The sequence below is a fragment of the Musca autumnalis genome, unplaced genomic scaffold (assembly GCF_047663935.1).
Source record: "Musca autumnalis isolate F117 unplaced genomic scaffold, ASM4766393v1 scaffold_3, whole genome shotgun sequence".
NCBI classification, from domain to species: Eukaryota; Metazoa; Arthropoda; class Insecta; order Diptera; family Muscidae; genus Musca; species Musca autumnalis.
Genome location: NW_027411866.1, coordinates 260,967,662 through 260,988,842, shown reverse-complemented (window position 1 = coordinate 260,988,842; position 21,181 = coordinate 260,967,662). Strand labels below are relative to the sequence as shown.

At 34.0% G+C, this 21,181-nt stretch overlaps 1 protein-coding gene across 28 annotated transcripts in view; it reads left to right on the top strand.

The window, feature by feature from the left end:
* if (integrin subunit alpha inflated) overlaps positions 1-8,669 on the top strand; it is an 89,564-nt gene extending 80,895 nt beyond the window's left edge. For 15 of the 28 annotated variants that reach the window (XM_073978279.1, XM_073978285.1, XM_073978278.1 and 12 more), the window contains 5 exons: positions 1,602-1,676; positions 3,685-4,073; positions 4,143-5,017; positions 5,092-7,195; positions 7,322-8,669. In XM_073978279.1, the coding sequence (XP_073834380.1) occupies positions 1,602-1,676; positions 3,685-4,073; positions 4,143-5,017; positions 5,092-7,195; positions 7,322-7,411 (3,533 nt within the window). In that variant the 3' untranslated portion in view covers positions 7,412-8,669. The remainder of the gene's footprint in view (positions 1-1,601; positions 1,677-3,684; positions 4,074-4,142; positions 5,018-5,091; positions 7,196-7,321) is intronic. The other 13 variants (XM_073978295.1, XM_073978288.1, XM_073978294.1 and 10 more) reach the window with 1 other exon arrangement.
* The last annotated feature ends 12,512 nt before the right edge of the window (positions 8,670-21,181 follow it).

Here is a 21,181-nt window from a genome sequence, read left to right as displayed (position 1 = left end):
CACAAACTAAAATAACAGGCTATTAGAAATAGAACCATATACTATTTTAAGGTGATGTATCTGCTGAAGTATGAATTTAATATCGTTATTTTTTATTATTTTGTTTTTAGTCATTTATACATAGGTATATAGAAAGAAAAAAGTAAAAACATTGAATTGAATTTATTTATTTACTTAATAAAACAACGTATTTATGCCCAAACGTCACTATACATAATATACGTTTACCTCTTTAATAAATATCGTTTATAACGACTATCGCTTATAGCGTCCGATTTTGGCCGGTCCCTTGACCGACGTTATAAGCGATTTCGACTGTATTTTATCGACTTGATGTCATAGATGGAGTTTTTCATATGTAGTCTGTTTAAAAGATAAGTTCTACTTGTTCAGGGCTACAAAATTGCTAAAGACAGCAAGGCCAAATTTCTACTCGCTTTTGAGATAAAGGGCCGAAAAATGCAAAAAAAAGTAGTTTTAGTACGGTTTAGATGAGGTCATTAAATCTGAACTGGATCCGACAGGACATAACCCAATATGTATCTTCAAAATATGTATACTAGAAGTTGTTTGCATTTTCAGCGTTGCATGTGTAATTTTAATTATAAAGATGGGGCATTTCTTTAACATATAATCACAAGCTTTTGGTTAGTATATATTGACTGCGCCACATCGTTGAAAGTATTTTATTTATAAACCAAAAACATAATTCGTCTAAAGTTTAGGCTATAGTGTAAAACGCACAAAAAATCTAAATATAAATACATTTGTCGTATTCTACTAATTAAGTTAGCTTGTAATTCTAGCCGATTTTAGTGTATTAGTAATAAGAAATGTGTATACCACGTTTATCATACGTTCGTATCGGACAATTAGTTAGTTATTTTTATGTACTTTAAATATAAATCAAATAAAATAAGAAGTTCTGTAAAAATCAATGTTGTATATATCATCGACTTTGCATTACTGGAACTGAAGACAGAACTTCAAAATTGTTATTTTACTCAATTAACTTTGATTGAAAAAAAAAACTCCTTAACTAAAAGAAATTAATAATTTTAATTTTTTTTTTTAATATTGCATAACTTAAGGAATGTTGTTTAAACATTTCCAGTAATACAGAGTCACCTAAATATTTAGTATATAAAATTATTTATTTATATAAAATATTTGCTCTGTTCCAGAACCTGCAAGTGTCTACCGTAAAATTTTGTAAATTTTTTTCATTTATAAATTTGCCAAAAAAAAACTTCCAAAATTATCAAAAATTCCAAATTCTTGCTGGTTCTGGAACAGAGCAATAATTATACACGTTAATGCTTGTATTGTGGCCTTCCAGAAAATATCAAATTGTTAATTTCTATTTTTTTCTTATTTTTTATTTTATTTTGTTCGTGCACCCCACTCTCCTACTACAAAATTAAAAAAAATAATATTCTTCTAAATGTCAAATTTTTTAAAATCTAAAATGTTGTGACGCTCGTTGTTTTATGTTAATGTTCACATATAAAATGTATTGAACACCCTGTAATTCGTAATGGTTATGAATATTTATTCGAATAATGAAATCCCACAATAATCACAAATATGTTAAACTAAAGGACAAACATATTCCGTGTCACCAAATGCCACCTTTCCATATAAGCCGCCTTTTTATCAGCCTTTTGGCACTGGAGGTAAATTCAACAATTCAGCAAATCAACAACAACAACATTAATGCTCTCTAAACAAAATCTTATGCATTCAAAAACAAAATTGTTCCATATCATTCAAACTTACATACACACAGTTTGGAACAAAAACAAAAGCTTTACCATTTTGTATATTCATTAAACCATTTTGGAAAACGACTGCTTAAGGAATCACTGCTTTTAGTTTACTAAGAATTTTCATTTAGTTTTTTTTTTAAGTTAATCGTTAATTGTAGTTGCAGTTAATGCTTCTCTGAAATAATTTTGTAATCTTCATTTGCTGTAAATTTATATTTATACATACATAATTATGTAAATTACTTTATTCCTTTAAAAACTCAGAATGTATTTTGGCCCTAATTGCACTTGTATTTGATTGTGACATGACGAAAGAATTCTACTGTCAAATAATCTGGCCTATTGCACATTCAATAACATGCATATTTTGTATTGAAATCCACTTCATCAAAAATACATACATACATATTTCGGTTTCATTTAATAAATAAGGTTTGAATAATAATCTATTTTTGAGACAAAATTATTAGATGCATATTTTGTAAAAATATTGTTTATATAGAAATAATAATGAACAGTTTTTAATAATTGACTATAGAGTCATTCGGACAAATTTCATACGCTGGAAATCATATTTTTAAATTTTAACCTCAACATTATTTCACACTATTGTGTTTTGAGTTTCTTTTTATTTCAAAACGCAATAATGAATTTTGAAAGCAAATCTTACAGTCAGCTGGACATATAGTTGTCTTCCTATTTGTCCTGTTTTAGACTAGGTACTTTTATTTTTTATTACCCTCTTTCACCAACACCGACTAAGAATTGCTGGAAGTAAATCTGTCTATTCCGATGCAAGTAACTTGCAGACAGTTGTTTATACATATTATAGTCGAAACTTAAACTTTTTTTGAACTGACACATGCATGTGTAAACGTTCGCGAAAAAATTGAAGTTACTTTCAAAACACTTACAGTGATTACTGACAAGGAAATTTTGTAGGCAATGAGGTTGATAGTTGGTGTGTGAGAGTATTGGTATTTTTCGAACTGTGACTTGCATGTGTAAACGGGGGTAATGTAAACCTGGACTATTACCGCCTGTTTCACAATGAATTGACACAGGAATTTGCATATTAAAAAATGTTTTTGATTCAAAATATGTTTGTCATATACGTACATTGTTGATCAGAGAGAACCTACAAGAACCTAATATTTTTTATTTTACTACTTTTTCCTCTATTCATTTTTTAAGTTTTGAAAATATACTAAAATGTGTAAAAATGTAAGAATATCAGAACTTTTCAATTTGAATTCTTAAAAAATATGCAAGTTCCGCTGTCTAGTTATAACGCTATGAAGATTACATACTGGGGAAAAATATGGTCAAAAGAATGATATCCTTGAACGAGAGGCCAAATCTGCGGTGTCCCACTGTGTGGGACAAATTACACGATAGACATGGATAAACATGTAAAGGAAATTTACATACATACTTATACACAATCCGTATTACATAATTATTATTACATTTGTCTATATTAAATCTTTCCATATAAATGTTTAAATAGATATGATCATTCATATCATTATAGGCAGGTGTGTTGCATTTCATTGTCATTCGTCTCATCCTCACCCTGGTGATGATCCCATTCATATCCATATTTTCGTAAAACATAGTATTATTTTGTCTATTTGTTTGCATGAAATGCTGATCTCCATCGCCTTTCCGTTCTCTCATTTCTCCATTTTGTGGGCATGACTGCATGTTAATAGCATGAAAACAAGGTGTTGGTCTTACATGTACATCCATACATACATATGATCATGTAAAAGGACTTGTATGGCTGTATATATTATAAAAATATTGTTTTAGATTAATTCACCTACTAACCCCCGTTAAATAGCCCTAAAAATGCTTACGATCGCTCATTAATTGTTCTCTTCAATTTCATTTCCTTTCTATTTCCTCTCAGGTCAAACCTATTCAAATGATGTAACACGTCCTGAGAATCAAGTTTACTCTACCGCTGAAAGTAGTTCCGCCGATGATGATTCTTATTTGGGTTATTCGATGGTCTCGGGTCATTTCAATGGTGATGGTATTGAAGACGTCGCCATTGGCATGCCTCGTGGTGCCGGACTTTTGGGTAAAATTGTCGTCAATCAATGGAACATGGTCAATATTTTCAATATTACTGGTCGTCAAATTGGTGAATATTTTGGTTATGCCTTGGCCACATCCGATGTAGATGGTGATGGTTTGGATGATTTGATTATTGGTGCTCCCATGTACAGTGAACAAGGCAACACCGAGGGAAAATACGATGTGGGTCGTGTCTATGTCCTATTGCAGAAGCGTGGTGTAAGTCCGCCCAAAAACTCAAAATATGTGAATTGCATTACAACGTTTTTTTGGTATTTATTTTCATAGGCTGATCGTTGGTCCGTGGAACACATTCGTGATGGCTACAACAGCAAGGGTCGTTTCGGCTTGGCTCTCACCACTTTGGGTGATATCAATCGTGATGGTTATGGCGATTTCGCTGTTGGTGCTCCATACGATGGGCCCTTTGGTCGCGGTGCTATCTATATCTTCCATGGTTCGGCCAATGGTCCATTGCAGAAACCTTCCCAAATCATCAGAGCTGAAGACATTGTTGGCATTCAACCTCCCACCACTTTTGGCTTTTCTTTATCCGGTGGCCTCGACATGGATGATAATTCTTACCCCGATTTGGCCGTTGGAGCCTATAACAGTGCCCAAGTTTTCATTTTCAAATCTCGCCCTGTAGCAGCCGTCGAATCAACCACCTATTTCTCCAGTGCTTCCAAGCTAATTAATCTCGAAGAGAAGAATTGTATATCGAAACGTGATGCCAGACATGTGCCTTGTACCAGCCTTACAACTTGTTGGAGCTATACCGGTGACTTCTTGCCCCCACGATTGAACTTTACAGTGTCTTGGCTTTTGGATGCCAAGAAGCCAAAGAATCCCCGCATGTTCTTTATGTCCAATTTGAATAATATGCGTTCGATGCTCATCACACTGGAATTTGGCAGGCAGTACTGTCACACCGAGGAGGTGTTCATTGACAATGTTCAGGATAAGTTGACTCCTTTGGAAGTGGAATCCCGTTACAACTTGACCAGCAATTTGGCACCTGCCTCATTGGTAAGACGTCGTCGTGAAGCCCTGGAACCAGTCATAGATCAAAATCGTGACATTATCCAAAGGGATGCCATTAACATTCAGAAGAATTGTGGTCCTGATAATATTTGTGTACCAGATCTTAAATTAGAAATTAAGTAAGTAGTCTCAGAATGTCTGCTTCGAAATATTATATGCTAATCTAATTCTTTTCCTCCTTATTTCTGCACAGGACCGTTGATAAATATCTATCTGGCTCTACCGACCCATTGACCATTGATGTTTACATTTCGAACAACAATGAGGACGCCTTCGAGGCTGCCTTCTATTTGGTTATGCCCAAAGACTTGGATTACATGAAGTTGGAGAAGATCGCCGATACCAATGATGCCACCATTACATGTACCGCACCTTCCGATGATAACAACTACACCCTGAAATGTGATATTGGCAATCCTTTGCCTGCCCAAAAGGTGGCCAATTTCCGGGTCTATATGATGCCCTCTGTAAAGAGAGGTATGTCTCCCAGTTATGAATTCTACATGGAAGCCAACTCCACAAATCCTGAAACTGATGGCTCTACATTGGATAACATTATTTCCAAAAACATCAGCATATGGGTGGAAACCGATCTGGCCATTGATGGTACATCCGTACCCGACTTTGAGTTGTACAAAGCCTCTGATTATCAATCTGTAGAAAATGCTACCAAAGAAGAAGATTTGGGTCCACAAGTTGTTCATTTATACAACATTTTCAATAATGGCCCCTCCGACATTGTCGAAGCCGTTGTCCTCATACACTACCCCTATCAGACCATTTCCGGTGATATGTTAATGTACATGACTAACCAACCCGAAACCTCTGGAAGCATTTTATGTGATCCTCATGTGGCTGTGAATCCCTTAAATTTGCAATTGGATCAAAATTTGGTACGCAAATCCTATTTGGCAGAACGTGGTGCTGTGGTCAAATCTTCCTGGACCCATATTGAAAAATCATATGGCAATGCCGGAGGTGCTAATGCTGTTACTATCGGTCAAGGTAAACAATTGAGTGCTGAAGAAACTAAACGTTTGGAATCGGAAGATGCTCAAGCCGAACCAGGTGATGGCTCCCGAATTCATACTCAACGTGCAAATGAAGCAGCTAATGCGAATATTGGTGGATCTGTTCCAGGCGGTAGATGGCATTGGGATTGGAATACGACTACCACCACAGGTGATGATGGTCACACTGTCACGGTAACAACAAGAAACGGATCGATGACAAATTATGATGGCTATCGTCAACCTTACGTTGCTGGTGTGGGTATGCATGGCGCCCAGCAGCAGCGAAACTCGGCTAACTATCAACAACAAGGCAAAGCTGGAGGTAATGTTAATGTAAATGTCAATCAGCAGAGTCAAGATGCAGGACCACACAATGTTAGGCAATATGTCCAAATGGCAAGTCCTGCTCAAGGTGAAACACGTTATCAACAAAGTTCACAGCAATCATTCGGCCAACCTCAGAGAACTTCCTATACACATACATCATCAAGTGGTTCATATCCAGGAGCCCAGCAACAACATCGTCATCACCAGCAACAATACGGCGTGGGCAGTGGTGCTGCATACAATGAATTTGGTAATGCTGGAGACTTTGGCAAAGTTGCCGCAGGAGGTCACGGTTTCCGTACCAACACTATGGATCTGGGTACTCTAGGTCGCAGCAATGTGGACGAGGAAATACGTAGTCACGGAAGTCCAGGACAGTCCAACAGTTATTCATATCATTACTCTTCCGGATCACCACAACAACATCAAACCCATGCCAGCTATCAACAATCGCCCCATTATTCTTCGAGTAATGTTAATTACGATAACAAGCCCTATTATGGCACTGATTACTATGATGATCTCAGCGATCCTGCCATTCAAATGCCACATAATCCCTCAGCTGTACACAGTAGGACACGTCGTGATGAACCGCAAGAAATTGGTATCAATTCACCATGCAAAGCTACAAAATGTGAGACTCTTCGATGTGTTGCCCGTAATTTACGTAAAGATGAAGGTGTCTGGGTAGCCATACGTACGCGTATGGTAGCTAAGACCATGGAGAAAATAGCGGGTAGTGTACCTTTAAATATATCCACAATGGCTGTGTCGCATGTCACCAAATTGCCCAATATTGGAACACCCACCGATGATATTATAAGGACGCATGAAATCTTCTACAAAGCCATACCAGAACCTACACCTGTTCCCGATGTGGTACCATTGTGGGTTGTTGTATTGGCCGCCTGTGCTGGTGCTTTAATTCTTTTGTTGCTCATTCTCCTGCTATATAAGGTAAGAAACATCACTGAAAAAATTAACAAACTTAATTAAAGGAGGTTTAGGTTTGGTACTTCCTAAGTTCTTCTGAAATTGGTTTATTAGAATCATTTCACTAACTCAGTTTTCTTATTCTTACAGGTCGGTTTCTTCAAGCGTAATCGTCCCACAGATCACACAATGGAACGGCAGCCTCTTAGAAATGGTTATCACGGCGATGAACATCTGTAAAGGAAGTTACAAGCACCTGCCTGTCTGCCTACATTAACAAAGAACTCCTAGAGTTTTGTGTGTCCAATTAAGTGTTGCTTTTATTAAATAACATTAGTAGCAACTTTGTTATCCAAATCCCATTACAAAACAAACAAAAAAAGCGAAATGGCTTGAACTTTTCAAAAAAGCTCGAGTCGAACTTATACCGAAGTTGCTCTAGAGCGTACCACATGGATTGCGCCAATCACTTGAACATATCTCTTTTTCTCACTATTAACCAAAAATGCTAAACTTGGCATTGTTTTCTTATTCAACTAACGGCTCCTAGTCACCAAAAAATGAAAAACGAATAATAAAATATTGAAAACGATTTTTATACTTGAATTGTAAACATGTTTGCCATACTCAAAACGAACGTTTAGCTTCGATTAGTTAAGTCAAAATGACCGCTAAACCCACCCATAGTGTAAAAACGTCTGTAGCTAAACTATGTCGAAAATCAAAACACTCCCAGGATTATGTCGATTGGGTTTTATTTATTGACGGCGGTTTTAACGATAAGAGCAAATCACACACATATTTTTTTATTGAAGATATCAAATTCGACAAAGAATTTTGTTTAGAAACGAAGTTTTCTTAAAACAAAACAGTGCTAAACTATTATTTATAATTATTAAACAATAACTAATAAAACTAATTTTATACAAAAAAAGTGGAATAAACCAACGACTTAGAATCAATCCATTATGCAAATACTTTGGGTTGCAAGTGTAAGGGTAGTAATGTATTTTGCAAGGCATATCCGATGAGGCTGTCTTTTCATAGTCCTTTGATGGATTGTTTTTAGATTTTCGTTTGAATAAAAACAAGTTCCGACACTGTGGCGTTGATGAGACGATTTCATTGAAAGGCCTTCGTATGTTGTTATACTGTTTTTTTATTTTATTTTTAACTTTAAATTATAATGTAAGCATAAATTATTATATAAAATATCCGTTTTTTTGTAATCAAGAATTTACCAATAAATTGTATATAACTTTTAAGCAAACCGAAACATAATTTACTCTTACTGTGTTCACTTTATTACCGCTGATGACGGTTAGCATTGTCGTCCCTACCCTAGTTTTATTTTGTGTTATGTATTTTTATTTTATTTTTTTAATTTATTAACTGTACTTATTAACAGCTTACAAATAATATTGCTTTTAACATATTACTAAGTTGTAAAGTAATACAAATTTTCAATAATAATAAAAAAACAAGAGACCTAAACATATAACTTTTTTCTTTTTAATTTTTACTACATACATATGTATTTGAACTCGAACTTACTAGTATATGACTATTATAGGATAATCTATCCTGTAGCCGATTGTAAAGGTTTACATTCCAATTGATCAGGAAATCTTCTTCGAAATCTTCGGACAAAAAAATGTTTTCATTCAGCAAGCTGGGGCTCAATTCTGTTTCTATGAAAACGTGATATGAAAACTTTTATAAAGGAGAAAACTGTCAAATTAAAAAAATTATAAAGGAAATATTCTTCATTTCAGATTTTCATAGAACAAGACTCCAGCCCCTGCTAAATATGTGCTGCCTACATTAGCTTTATTCCTTTACTTTTTAGCTTTGTTCCTTTACCTTTTTTAGTAGTAAAAGTAGAAATATAGAGAACTGTCAAACTTGATCTCAAGTAACAAGTTTTGCACAAAAGTAAAGGAACGGAAAAATAGTAGATCTGGCATCAGTGTCAAAAAACAAACATGTTTTTTTAAAAATAACAACAAACAAAATAAATTTCACTATTTTTTATTTCACTGGTTTAAATTTTTACTTATATTTATTTCTTTTTATTTTGCTTTGTTATTTTCTTTTTTTCTTTTGCCATAATTTCAAATAATTGACAGTTTGACAGATTTTCCATTTTTTACACCACGAAGAGAAAGCCATCTTGGCAGGCTCTCTCTTAAATTTTGCTTCAAGTTTTATTACTTTTTGGAGTTAAGGAACGCCTTCCGAGTTAAAGATGGTAAAACTTTAAAGTAAAGGAACAAAGCTTTTAATAGTCAAAAGAGAGAACTATCAAAATTGGTCTCACGTAACAAGTTTTGCACATAAGTAAAGGAACGGAAAAATAGTAGATCTAGCAGCAATGTCAAAAAACAAACATGGCTGCCTAAGACAATAACAATAAACAAAATTAATTTCACAGTTTGTTATTTTTTATTTCACTGGTTTGGTTTTTTTATTATTTATATTTATTTTATTTCTTTTTATATTGCTTTGCTTTCTTTTGCCTTAATTGTCAAATCAACAGTTTGACAGATTTTTCACTTTTTACAACACGAAATTTGTCGAGCAGAAATAACAAAAGAGAAAGCCATTTGGCATGTTCTCTCTTAAATTTTGCTTCAAGTTTTAGTACTTTTTGGGGTTAAGGGTTAAACTGGTAAAACTTTTACGTAAAGGAACAAATCTGTTATGTCATGAGAATAAATACTAAAAGACCACACGCATTAGGATAAGACAAAAACTCCAATAGGCTGGCTAAGTGATAGAAGATATATTAAAACCTGGAAATCTATTCTTAGTTCGGCTTTAGGAACCAATGTTCTGTATATGACCACCTATATTTGCAAAAATTATGCAAACATTTTAATTTGATTTGATCTGAGCTATAATAGCTATTGTACAAAATGAAATCAATTAATTAAATTAAATAATTAAAAATCTGTCAACAAAATATGTGCACACAATTTTTTTTTAATTTTATATTTTCTTCAAGTTAATATTACTTTAAAACATTCCGAGAAATTATAGGTGGGATTCTACCCGGTATTTACCCAAAACTTGGGTAAATGCCTGGTAAATTCCCGATAAATACCTTTTTCGGGTGTTTACTAGGGTATTTAAAAATTTATTTTGAAATGAAAATTTTGTTTTTCTGTCAGACAGAAAATCAAAAAGAAAACAAAAAAGCGGTTTAACCTCGCGGACTATACTTTTTATGTGTAAAATCGAGCGTTGGATTTGTATATAGGAAGAAAATCAATGCAGATCGCAGCAAATATAGCTTTGTCGAAGAGGACCAAAATCTCAAGATTATCAGCTGAAATCCAAAGTTAAGCCATCAGATATATGAAGAAAATAAGAGTATCGGTCCAGCATTTACGTTTTTCAGCAAGAAGGACTTCAACAAACCGTTCTAAAAGCCCTCATATATCATAAATTACGCTGTAACTATATACATATGAGAGATATACCAAAATATCACATTTCCAAAAAAAGGTAATTTTATTCATAGTCGGTTAAAATTTGTTAAAATACTGCGTTTTTGCGTCCAATTGGATGATTTTAGTTTCAGTAGTTTTTACCCCATTTGTACCCAATTTACCCATTTTAATGGGTATTCATTAGGGATACGTAAAATCGATTTCGGTTAATCGATTAGTCGATTATTAACCGTAAAATTTCCAAAAGTCGTAGTCGACTACTGACTGTGCGAAAACCGGATAATCGATTATTCTTAGTCGACTTTCGGAAGAAGGAGTCAACTGTTATTCGTAGTCAAATAAGAGTCGTAGTCTATTATTATTCGTAGTCGGCTATTAATCGTTGTCGACTATTAGTCGTAGTTGACTATTGGGTGTGCTAAAACCGCATAATTGACGATACTCTTTTATAAATATTACCATCACGGATCGCATAAACGAAAAGAGAATTAATGAAAATGGTCGATTATATTCGATTATAATCGGTTTTCGGCGGTTAACGATTAATCGAAAGTCGACTTTTAGAACACTCTCAAATAATCGACTAACCGAAAATCGAGTTTTAAGTTTTTCAAGAAAACCGAATAATCGAAAAACCGATTATTGCAATTCACTGCGTATCCCTAGTATTCATTTCCCATCTCTACGAGAAATTATTCTATTTTATTTTTTTCGAGCCACAGAAATAAACTAGAGGGTTATTCACAATATATAGCTAGGAAAGTGTAATTCACAATAGAGTTGTTAAAATCTAGTTTTTGAACGACCTAGATGAAGTCAATTCACGAACCCCGCTTTTCCCTATATTCCAATTCACGAACCCCGTTTTTCTCTATTTTAAAAATTGTCCAGATAAATCCAACGAATGAACGAATTCCGCTGGCGCCACCTACATTTCAATATCGTCCAGTTGGTTGTATACAGTGTTGTATTTCATCATGTTGCAGTATATTACACCTCACTACAAATAACACATTTGGAAATTTGGTACATTATTTTTTTCGCACATTTTCGAATAGACATACAGAGACAGGCTGTTAATAGGCCTGTTTGTTTATCCAAAAATGTGTACAATTTTTAAAGTTCCTCACTGATCATTTGCAAGTTTTTGCACGGAAAAATTTTTTCTTGCAACAACAACACTAGAGTGATTTCATTGAAAAAAAGCATAAAATTATGCGTTCTTTCATCGAGTTCCATATTGAAGTAATTTTCTGAAACTGCTGTATTGGGTAACTCAATCTAAGGAAGCCTAATTTCATGAAATTTTATCATTGCATTCACTCTAGTGAGGATTGGGACTAACCAGACACACATAATATTAGTTGTGTTCCACAACTAAAAAGTTTTTACAATTTTCCGTGTTTTTCGCACTTTTTCCAAAAAAGTGTTACCGCACACTAGTCTGAAAACAAAAATGGCGTTCTCTTTAGACGCACGACAAATTTGGAAAAGTAAATAGTACCGGCTTCGCAAAAATATCAACAAATTTGGGGTGAAACTGAACTTTCACCCAGTATAAGTTTAAGGTAACTTCACCCGAAAAAGTCAATAATTGTGATTGCTTAGTCCCGGTCCACACTAAAGTAATTTCATTGAAAAAAATCATGAAATTATGCATTTCTAGATCGAGTTTCAAAGTCTCGGTCCACACTAGAGCGATTTTATTGAAAAAATTTCAAGAAATTATGCGTTCTTAGATCGAGTTCCATATTAGAGTAATATAAATAAATTTGTGGTAGTGGGAAACTCGATCTAAGAACGTCAAATTTCATGAAATTTTATCAATGAAATCACGCCAATGTGTACCGGGTCATAATAGAGTAAAATCATTAAATTGCTGTAGTAAGAAATTCAATCTAACAGGCTGTTTATATTATAGCTTTTTGCCGGATTAACCTTCTTTATGAGGATTTATTTGATGTATAGCCAATCCAGTGGGTTTATTAAATCCGTTTATATGTAAACGTACTGTAAGTAAGAACGCCTAATTTCATAAAATTTTATAATGAAATTCACTCTAGTGTGGACCGGGACTTAGGTAAAAACAAACAAAGTATCAATTCCCTGCAATAAGACTAATGGCCTGTTTCTCTAAGACGATTCGAATTTAAATTCGTTCGAATTACGACCAAACTCCTGTTGTTGTGGAAAATGCTTGTTTAATTGAAAACAAAAATTAATCAAATATTTTTCAAAAAAACAAAAGTGTTGTAGTAGTTCGAACGAATTTGTATTCGTATTATACATGCACAACAGTATAAATGCTTGTATCAGCAAAACAGATATACCATATATTGATACATTTATGTATATCAATGAATGAGTGTAACAGTTATGTTATTGTTTTGGTTGTATTTACTCATACGCTGTAGGGACTGAAATTGATTTAAAGTTAACTTAAAACTAGCGTTTTTGTAAGCATAACAGCCTTTTTATCGATTACACTGTGCGACAAGGAAAATCGAGTAGATTATGAAAGTAGAGCTAAAAATATGAGACACGTGTATCGGCGTTTTTAAAGTTTACGTCTGAAAGTAACCAAAATAGGCGGGGCAAGTTCCGCCCATTTTTAAATTTTTCGAAATATTCGAGTTTAGATATCTTGGAATCCTTGAATTTCAGGTATATAGTGTCTTTGGCAACTTTACTTAGAAGGGTGTGGGAAATATTTTTGTTAAAAATTTTAACCCTCATGCGGTTCATCAAAGGGTCTTTTTTGTCCTTTTTCGAAAATCTTTCAAAAACTCATTAAAAATGTAATCGTATCAAATCCAAATATTCTACAAAATTGTTTGCCATAAAATTTTACTATAGGTCCAGAATACACCAAATCTGTAAATCTTGTCTAATCGCCAGGAATCTCTAAAAATGAAAAACACGTTTTAGGGTTAAAGTCGGACATCATCTGAGTTTATTCAAAATTGTCCCACAAAACATAATTTTAGAGAGAGACTAAAGTATTCTTCGTCAAATTTCACCATATGTCACCAGAGAAATGAAATGTCTATTTACATTCTATAGCATTAAAATATCAGTATCAATTTTGCTGAAAAAACATGAAAATTTTTCCCAATTTTTTTTATGAAAAAGTTTTCCTTCTTTTTTCTAGTTGATACATGGAAGTAATATAAAACTTGGTTATAGGTGAAAAGTGTCAAAGGATGAAAAATTCTACACAAAATTTCACTATGAGTTTCAAAATAAACCATAAATCTATGTACACTATTTCCTTTAAAAATAGATTACAAATTTATATATATTAGGATGAAATTATATGTTTTAATTTCGGACTGTTAATTTTACATAATTCCATACTGGATCAAAATCTAGCAAAATCCTTTACTTTGTGGGAATATTGTTAAAGAAAGAAATGTTCCAAATGAAATTTCATTATGAGTGTCTGAATAAAAGAAATCTGTAACCATAACATATAACATTCTTAGCAGCACTTGTTTTTGATATATAGGTTTTAGGGCCATATTTTCCAATTTTCATACAGATTGTCGTTGTGATTGAAAAATATAAATATCTTATTGATGGGTTTTCGTTATAAATTCATACAGAAAATGTTGTGCGTTCAATTTAAACAGCTTTAGAAACATTTGTGGTAAATATATATTTGAAAAATATAAAAAAAACCAGATCGGTAGTTAGGATAAGCCATTGCCGGGGGAATCTAACCACCGACCTTCTGCGTGCAAGGCGGGCGTGCATACCATTGTACCACGGTGGCACCCATCGATTTATTATCAACCATTTTATCAACTGGTTTATAAAAGTCCGACAGGGTAATAACATACATAACTGTTATATGCCATTTAGATATGACACCATTAGCCGGATTTAGCGCATTATCAGGATTTATGCGCTAAATCCAGCCAAAATCAACCAGATTTCCCATACAAAAATAAATCCTCCTATTGAGTGGATTTGTTTTAAATCTGGCATAAATCCTCGTATACAACTCTGTTTTTAGCAACATGTTGCTAGAAAATACAAAAAGTTGCAAGCTGGCACAAGAAACAAGGTAGATGCATCGGTGAATTGCTACACTAAAAATAATTTAAAATGTAAAAATTTGTAAACAAAGCGGAAAAATTAAATTTGTTTTGATGTACAAAGTTGATTTTAATCAACCAAGACTAATATTTATGATGTCTAAACGATAAAATAATTCGTTTATTTATTTTAGATGGGAAAACTGCGTTAAAATAATAATTTATTTGCTCTTTAGTTAGCATTAGTAGCATAATGTGCTAACATTTTCAGTATTAAACAATAAATTTGTAATTTGAAGTATGTTTTTTGGGACGAATTCAGTTTACAAAAAATTCTTTTAACGTTTCAAATTCGATCAGATTGGCTGATGCATCTACCTTGGTAATTGTGCTATGAACAAAAATCAGCTGACTGCCATTTAAATCCTCCAAAATGTATATCTAAATGCAATGAGATTTGTACTGGATTTATTAAATCCAGTCGAGGATTTATGGCTAGTCTAAATGAGCTATTAGAAACAGTTCTGTGTTGTATATGAACGAGTCAGCAGTGCGATTCTCTATTGGGTATTTTACACGATATGTTATTTTACACATGTTCTGTCACTTTGCATATACATTTTGTATGTAAAAAGTGACAACCCATATGTAAATGAGTTACGGACAAAAACCGTTAACATTAAAACGTAAAATTATGAATGAAAATATAAAATTACCAAAATTATAAGCATTTTAATTTTATCGATTTTTGTCGGTAACTCAAAAAATGAGTTAGAGAATCGCACTACAGAACTTTTTTCGTTCTCAACAAAAACGTAGAACTGTAAAGAATGGAAAAGATGCATAATGCACAAATGTTTATGAAACAAAGTATATAAACATTTTACCAACAACTGGGGTATGTTCATGATAAAAACTCCATTAAAGCGCAATTCGGCTTATACAAATTGTAGGAAAGCAAAAAGTTGGACTCAGGATTGTAGTCCATAGCAGTGTCCAGTTCATTGAATATTAACTTGGCGGTTAAAAACTCGTGAAATGGTTAACTACTTAACAGAATGTTGTTATGATATCGTAACAACAGAGCTTAACTCCATCTATTGACAAATGTCAACAATTGAGTTTTCCAATTATGTATTTAAATTTTTGTTCTCAAGTTATACTCATTACATTTTTCAAATAATTATTTCTTAAGAAAATTTCATACAAATTAATATTTGATGTCGGTCGGTACTGGTATATGGGTGCTATTTAAAATCGTGGACCTATGTCTATGATTTTTGTTGGAGAATTGTTTAACCACTGAAAACCGTTAATGCCAAATGACAGCCTAATTATGCCGAAAGATCAAGAATATATACATTTTATATGATGTTAAATTATTATTTCGAGGAGTTACCAACAGAATGACAAACTTAATATACCCTCCATTACATGGTGAAGGGTATAGGAAATACATGGACAAATTTAAGGACTTGTGTTATTCGTAATGGTTTTCATCATGCAGAATTTTTATACCCTCAGCTTTTAGGCTAGAAAGGGTATATACACTTTGATACGACCATAAATAACGGTTTTACGACCATATATAACGATGAAATAACGGTTTTAGACCCCAAGTATGTCTGGACGAAATTAGTTTCAGACAATTTGGAGTTCATTTAGCAATGTCCGTCCGTCTGTCTGGCTGGTTGGTGCGCACGATAACTCTCGAACGGATCAACCGATTCGAACCAAAATTTGGGTATCGTCATATTGTTCAAACTTATGTTAAGTTCGTAGATTGACCATATCCGTCCACTCCTTCGGGTACCTCCCACACAAAAGTTCAAAATTTGTATGCAAAATGATGTGAACGATAACTCTCGATGAGAGCTTTTTATTCCTTTTAGATATAGATCGGGTTCGAATATGGACTATATCGATCCACTCCTTCCGGTAGCTCCCACACAAGATTGAAAAAAAAGTGAAGTTTAAGAGCTCTTTCGGATCGTTTTGAATTTTTTTTCAGTAGGTTGTTCTTGCAGCTCTCTTTACGACGGTATATTTTTTTCTTGCGCAAGTCCATACTTCCTGAGATATTGGCCTAAAAGCTCCAAGAAACCCTGACGTCACCAACCAAAATGACAAATCCGCAAGAAAATGCTCGCAGGAAGTTTCTGATTGGTTTGCACATCGTATTATTTTATCCAATCATGTATCAGATTGGAAAGTGGACTCCTTTGGGTACCTCCCTGACAAAATTCGGAAAAAGTGACGTTTAAGAGCTCCTCTCCATCGTTTTAATTATTATTAAAATGCACTTTTCGTTCACACTGAGCTTAAATGTTAACGTATTTTACGATCACTGAGTAAAAACGCTTCCTTTGTCGTAATGTAACACCTCAAGCTTTATGTAATGTTTGGAACAAACTGCTCTGCCAATATGACGAAGGTGAGAACTGTGATCAGTCAAACATTCTAATACTGCCAGGATGTTCAACTGATACCCTCTCAAAAAGGATTAGTGCGATGATGATGTTACAACCTGTTCTATTGCATCCCAGCCAAATATATGTAGCCAAAGAAGTAGTTAAATCGTGAGTGCAATTAATTTCGGACTACATATTTTTACGTGAAACAAGTCACGAGTTTTACAAGTGCATGGTGCAGTGAGGATACAGTCTAATTTGCAAAAATCGACAATAAAAACTGATGGTGTGTACGCCGAAGAGGCAGTCTTTAAGACCAATTTCCGAGCATTTATGATACATGTGGTCAACTGTGGTGGAGTTCTGAGCATCAAAATATGAAAATGCTTACATTTATGTTGCCATGATAGCATGGCACAATTACCCAGGTAGTGGCATCGTAAAATTTTGAATATGATATGTCAACACTTTCTTTATGTTGTTGGGGAAATTACAACAAAAATAATTTTTTTATAAAGGGATTTGACATTTCATATTCGATCAGCTGGTGTGATACCACTACCTGGTAGTTCTGCCATGCATGATAGTTAAATAATGAAACTTGAGCCAAAATACCAAATTTTTTCAATGACATTTGTAGTTTATCGATCCTAATATTATGGCTAAGACTTGGTATTTGCTCTCGGACAATTTTCTAAGGATAGAAGGGGTCTTACAAAATCAAACCTGTGCAAAATTTGCATAGGTAGAACCTTTTTTCAACTTTATTTGATTCAAACCATTTAGATGAGCCAAAAATTGAGCACTTTATTGGTACATTTTTGTTATAACAATATTGGCAACACCGTTATGATTTTTCTTGTGAATGTTGGTGATTATTTTTTGCGTTACGTATCTCCCTTTGAATTTCTCTATTTAATTCCCAATACTTTTCGCGATCTTTATTTTTAAATGATCATCTTTCATCCATTAGCTGCAGGATTCCTTGAGTCATCCAATTTTTGGTCTTGGGTTTTGTAAAATTTCGTAAGGTGCTTCTGGCTATTGTGTTTATTGTATTCTTTACATTATTCTATATATTTTCTATACATTCGCTGTCGACATTATTCAGCTCCGTATTTATTCTTGTATATACATCCGATTTTAGTGTTTGGTTTTGAAGTTTTCCTAAGTCAAGTTTTTTATTTTGTGCCTTTTTACCCCCAGTTTTTGTAAACATTTTTATTCTTCTCACACGAACTGTCAAATTTTGTAGATCGATTTACTCGCCTTAGCGCAAATGTAGAGCGCTGATTTTTAAATGAGGAATTCATAACTATATATGGAACTAATCTACGAAAAATTAAGTCTGTATGACATGTGTGGGCTGAGCTATGGGTGCCTAAATTATTACGAATATAGACGAACGAACAAAAATAAGTTACAAAAACAGGGGGTTAGTATGAGTTTTTAGTTTTATACGTATCTTTGTCATTAAAAGGTTATGGTAAGATGGTACATCCGCACTCGGATATTTTGTGACCTTCTTTATTGATGAGCAGTGTCGTCTGTTGATAAGAATTAAGTCTATTTGGTTTCTGATGATGTTGCCAATTCTGTCTTGTGGAGATTTCCAAGTGTAGAGCTTTCTTGGCGGTAGGGTGAAAAGTGTATTTGCTTACTTCATGTTGAATTCTTGACAGAATTGAACAAGTCGTTCGCCTCTTTCATTTCTTGCGCTCAAGCCATATCGTCCTGTAATGCCTGTTACTTCACCTCTTCCTATTTTTGCATTATTTTGGATGATATTTATATCGTGTGGTTTTGTTAGTTTAACAAGACTTTCTATATCGTCACAAAACATTTCTACTTCATCATTACTTCTGTCTGATGTGGGAGCATATACTTGAATTATATTGATGTTGAGCGCTCTTGCTTTTATTTTGATCATCATAGTCCTATCTGACTTTGGAAAAAATCCTACTTCGCTTTTGAAAATGTGACCTCTGATGATAATCCCAACACCATTCCTATGACCCTTCTTCGAATTTGCAGAGAAGAAGATTTCGGCACCATGGGATACGAATTCCGAAACATTCGGCCACCAGGTTTCGCAAACACCTAGGATATCTATATTAAGTCTTTCCATTTCGGATATTGTGTTGCTTAGTTAACCTGACTTGTAAAGGCTTGTAACATTCCAAGTACCAGCGTCTTTTTAGTTTTACCTCCGGGGATTCTTAGCACCCTCGAGTTACCGGAGATTGAGGGCCATATGTTTGTTTCTGCATTTATTGTAATATGGTTATTAAGGGATAATACATCAGTGACTTCCCCTTATCTTCTGATGGGATGTTTCAGCCGTTCTTTTTATAGTACAGATGCTGTTTGCAGCCGCCCACTGTGGAAACAGACACCGATACCTGTTGGTCCGCGAGAGGTATTTGATTTCCCTCTTACCACCCATATCTGGGAAGCATTCCCATATCCGCCAACTGGGGACGCGTCCTCTAGTGGTTACAGGCTCCCCCTAAATACTCAATGTCAGAAAATTGAAAGACTTATGAGCCTACATGACGATTTCAACCTGCATAATATACTGGAATATACCCACAGGATTGGCTAAAATCCACCTTCATAACAATACCAAAAAACCTCATGCCAAAAAATGCAATGGCTATCGTCCCATTAGTTTAAAGAGCCACGCTATTAAAATTTGTCTCAAAATTATCCAGAAGAGGATATATGAAAAATGTGAAAAGGAAATGGGAGAAACTCAATTTGGTTTTAAACATGTAGAAATGTCCACAAAGACGTATTTTTATGCTTTATAGACTACGAAAAAGCATTCGACACAGAACAGCATGATCATCTCATCGAAATTCTTACAACTATTGGAATCGATGAAGAAGCTTGTACTGGCATCAGACTACCCAAGTCAACATAAATGTAGATTTAACTGAAGATATAGCAATATCTAAAGGAGTTCGACAAGGATGCATTTTATCTCCACTACTCTTCAACATTTACTCCCAAAAAATTTTTTCACGAAGCAATAGATGGCATCCAAGAAGGTATATTGATAAACAACAATTACCTAAATAATATCAGATATGCTGATAACACCACATTAATATCCGACAGCATATCAGACCTACAAAATCTTGTTGATAGACTAACACCATGTAGTGAATTGTATGGGCTACAAATAAACACCCTCAAAAAATGTATGATAATAAGTAAGAACAACGCTCACAACGAGTTGATTTTAAAAATACAAAATTTCGATATCTTGGAGTTTCAAAGTTTCAAATATCTGGGAGTTTTGCTGAATGATCAATGGGACTACTCAAAAGAAATTAAATGTTGTATAGAAATGGCAAGAAATGCATTTCATAAATACAAAAAAATCCTAACAAGCCATGATATAAATGTTGCAACAAAATCTCGATTCATAAAAGCGTATATATGGCCTGTCTTGTAATATTCAGTTGAAGTGCGGCAGATATCAAACGACTCGAAGCATTTGAAATGTGGGCATACAGTCGAGCACTAAACATACCATAGGTCCTGCATGTACCAAATATTGAAGTATTGCGAAGAATGAATACAACAAGAGAATTATTAAACAACATAATGAAACGGACAAATTATGCGAAACCGTAAATACATCATTCTGCAGGAAATACTGCAAACATGCATAGAAGGAAGACGTATAAGAGGAAGAATGGAGATGTCATGGATTCAAAATATCCAACTGTGGACAGAATTCCACAACGCAGAAAATTTAATTAGCATAGCGAGAAATAGAGATATATTTTCCTATTTTGTTCATAATTTATAAAACATAAGTATGTACATTTTTGACAATTGTAATGTGATCGCTAACATTCGAAAATCAAATACGCAATAAAGAAGAATCTTGATATAGTATAGGACTCTCAAAAACTTTAGTATGGACCTGTAATCTAAACACAGCTGAAGACACCTCAACATATTCAGGTGAGCGGGAGTGTAGCATATTTAGCTCTGTTCATTTGCAAGAATCTTCAAGTTTTACCATTTTTTACTTGAAAAGTGTTCATTTACTTGATGTGCGAGCAGTTCAACTTTTGCTACTTTTAC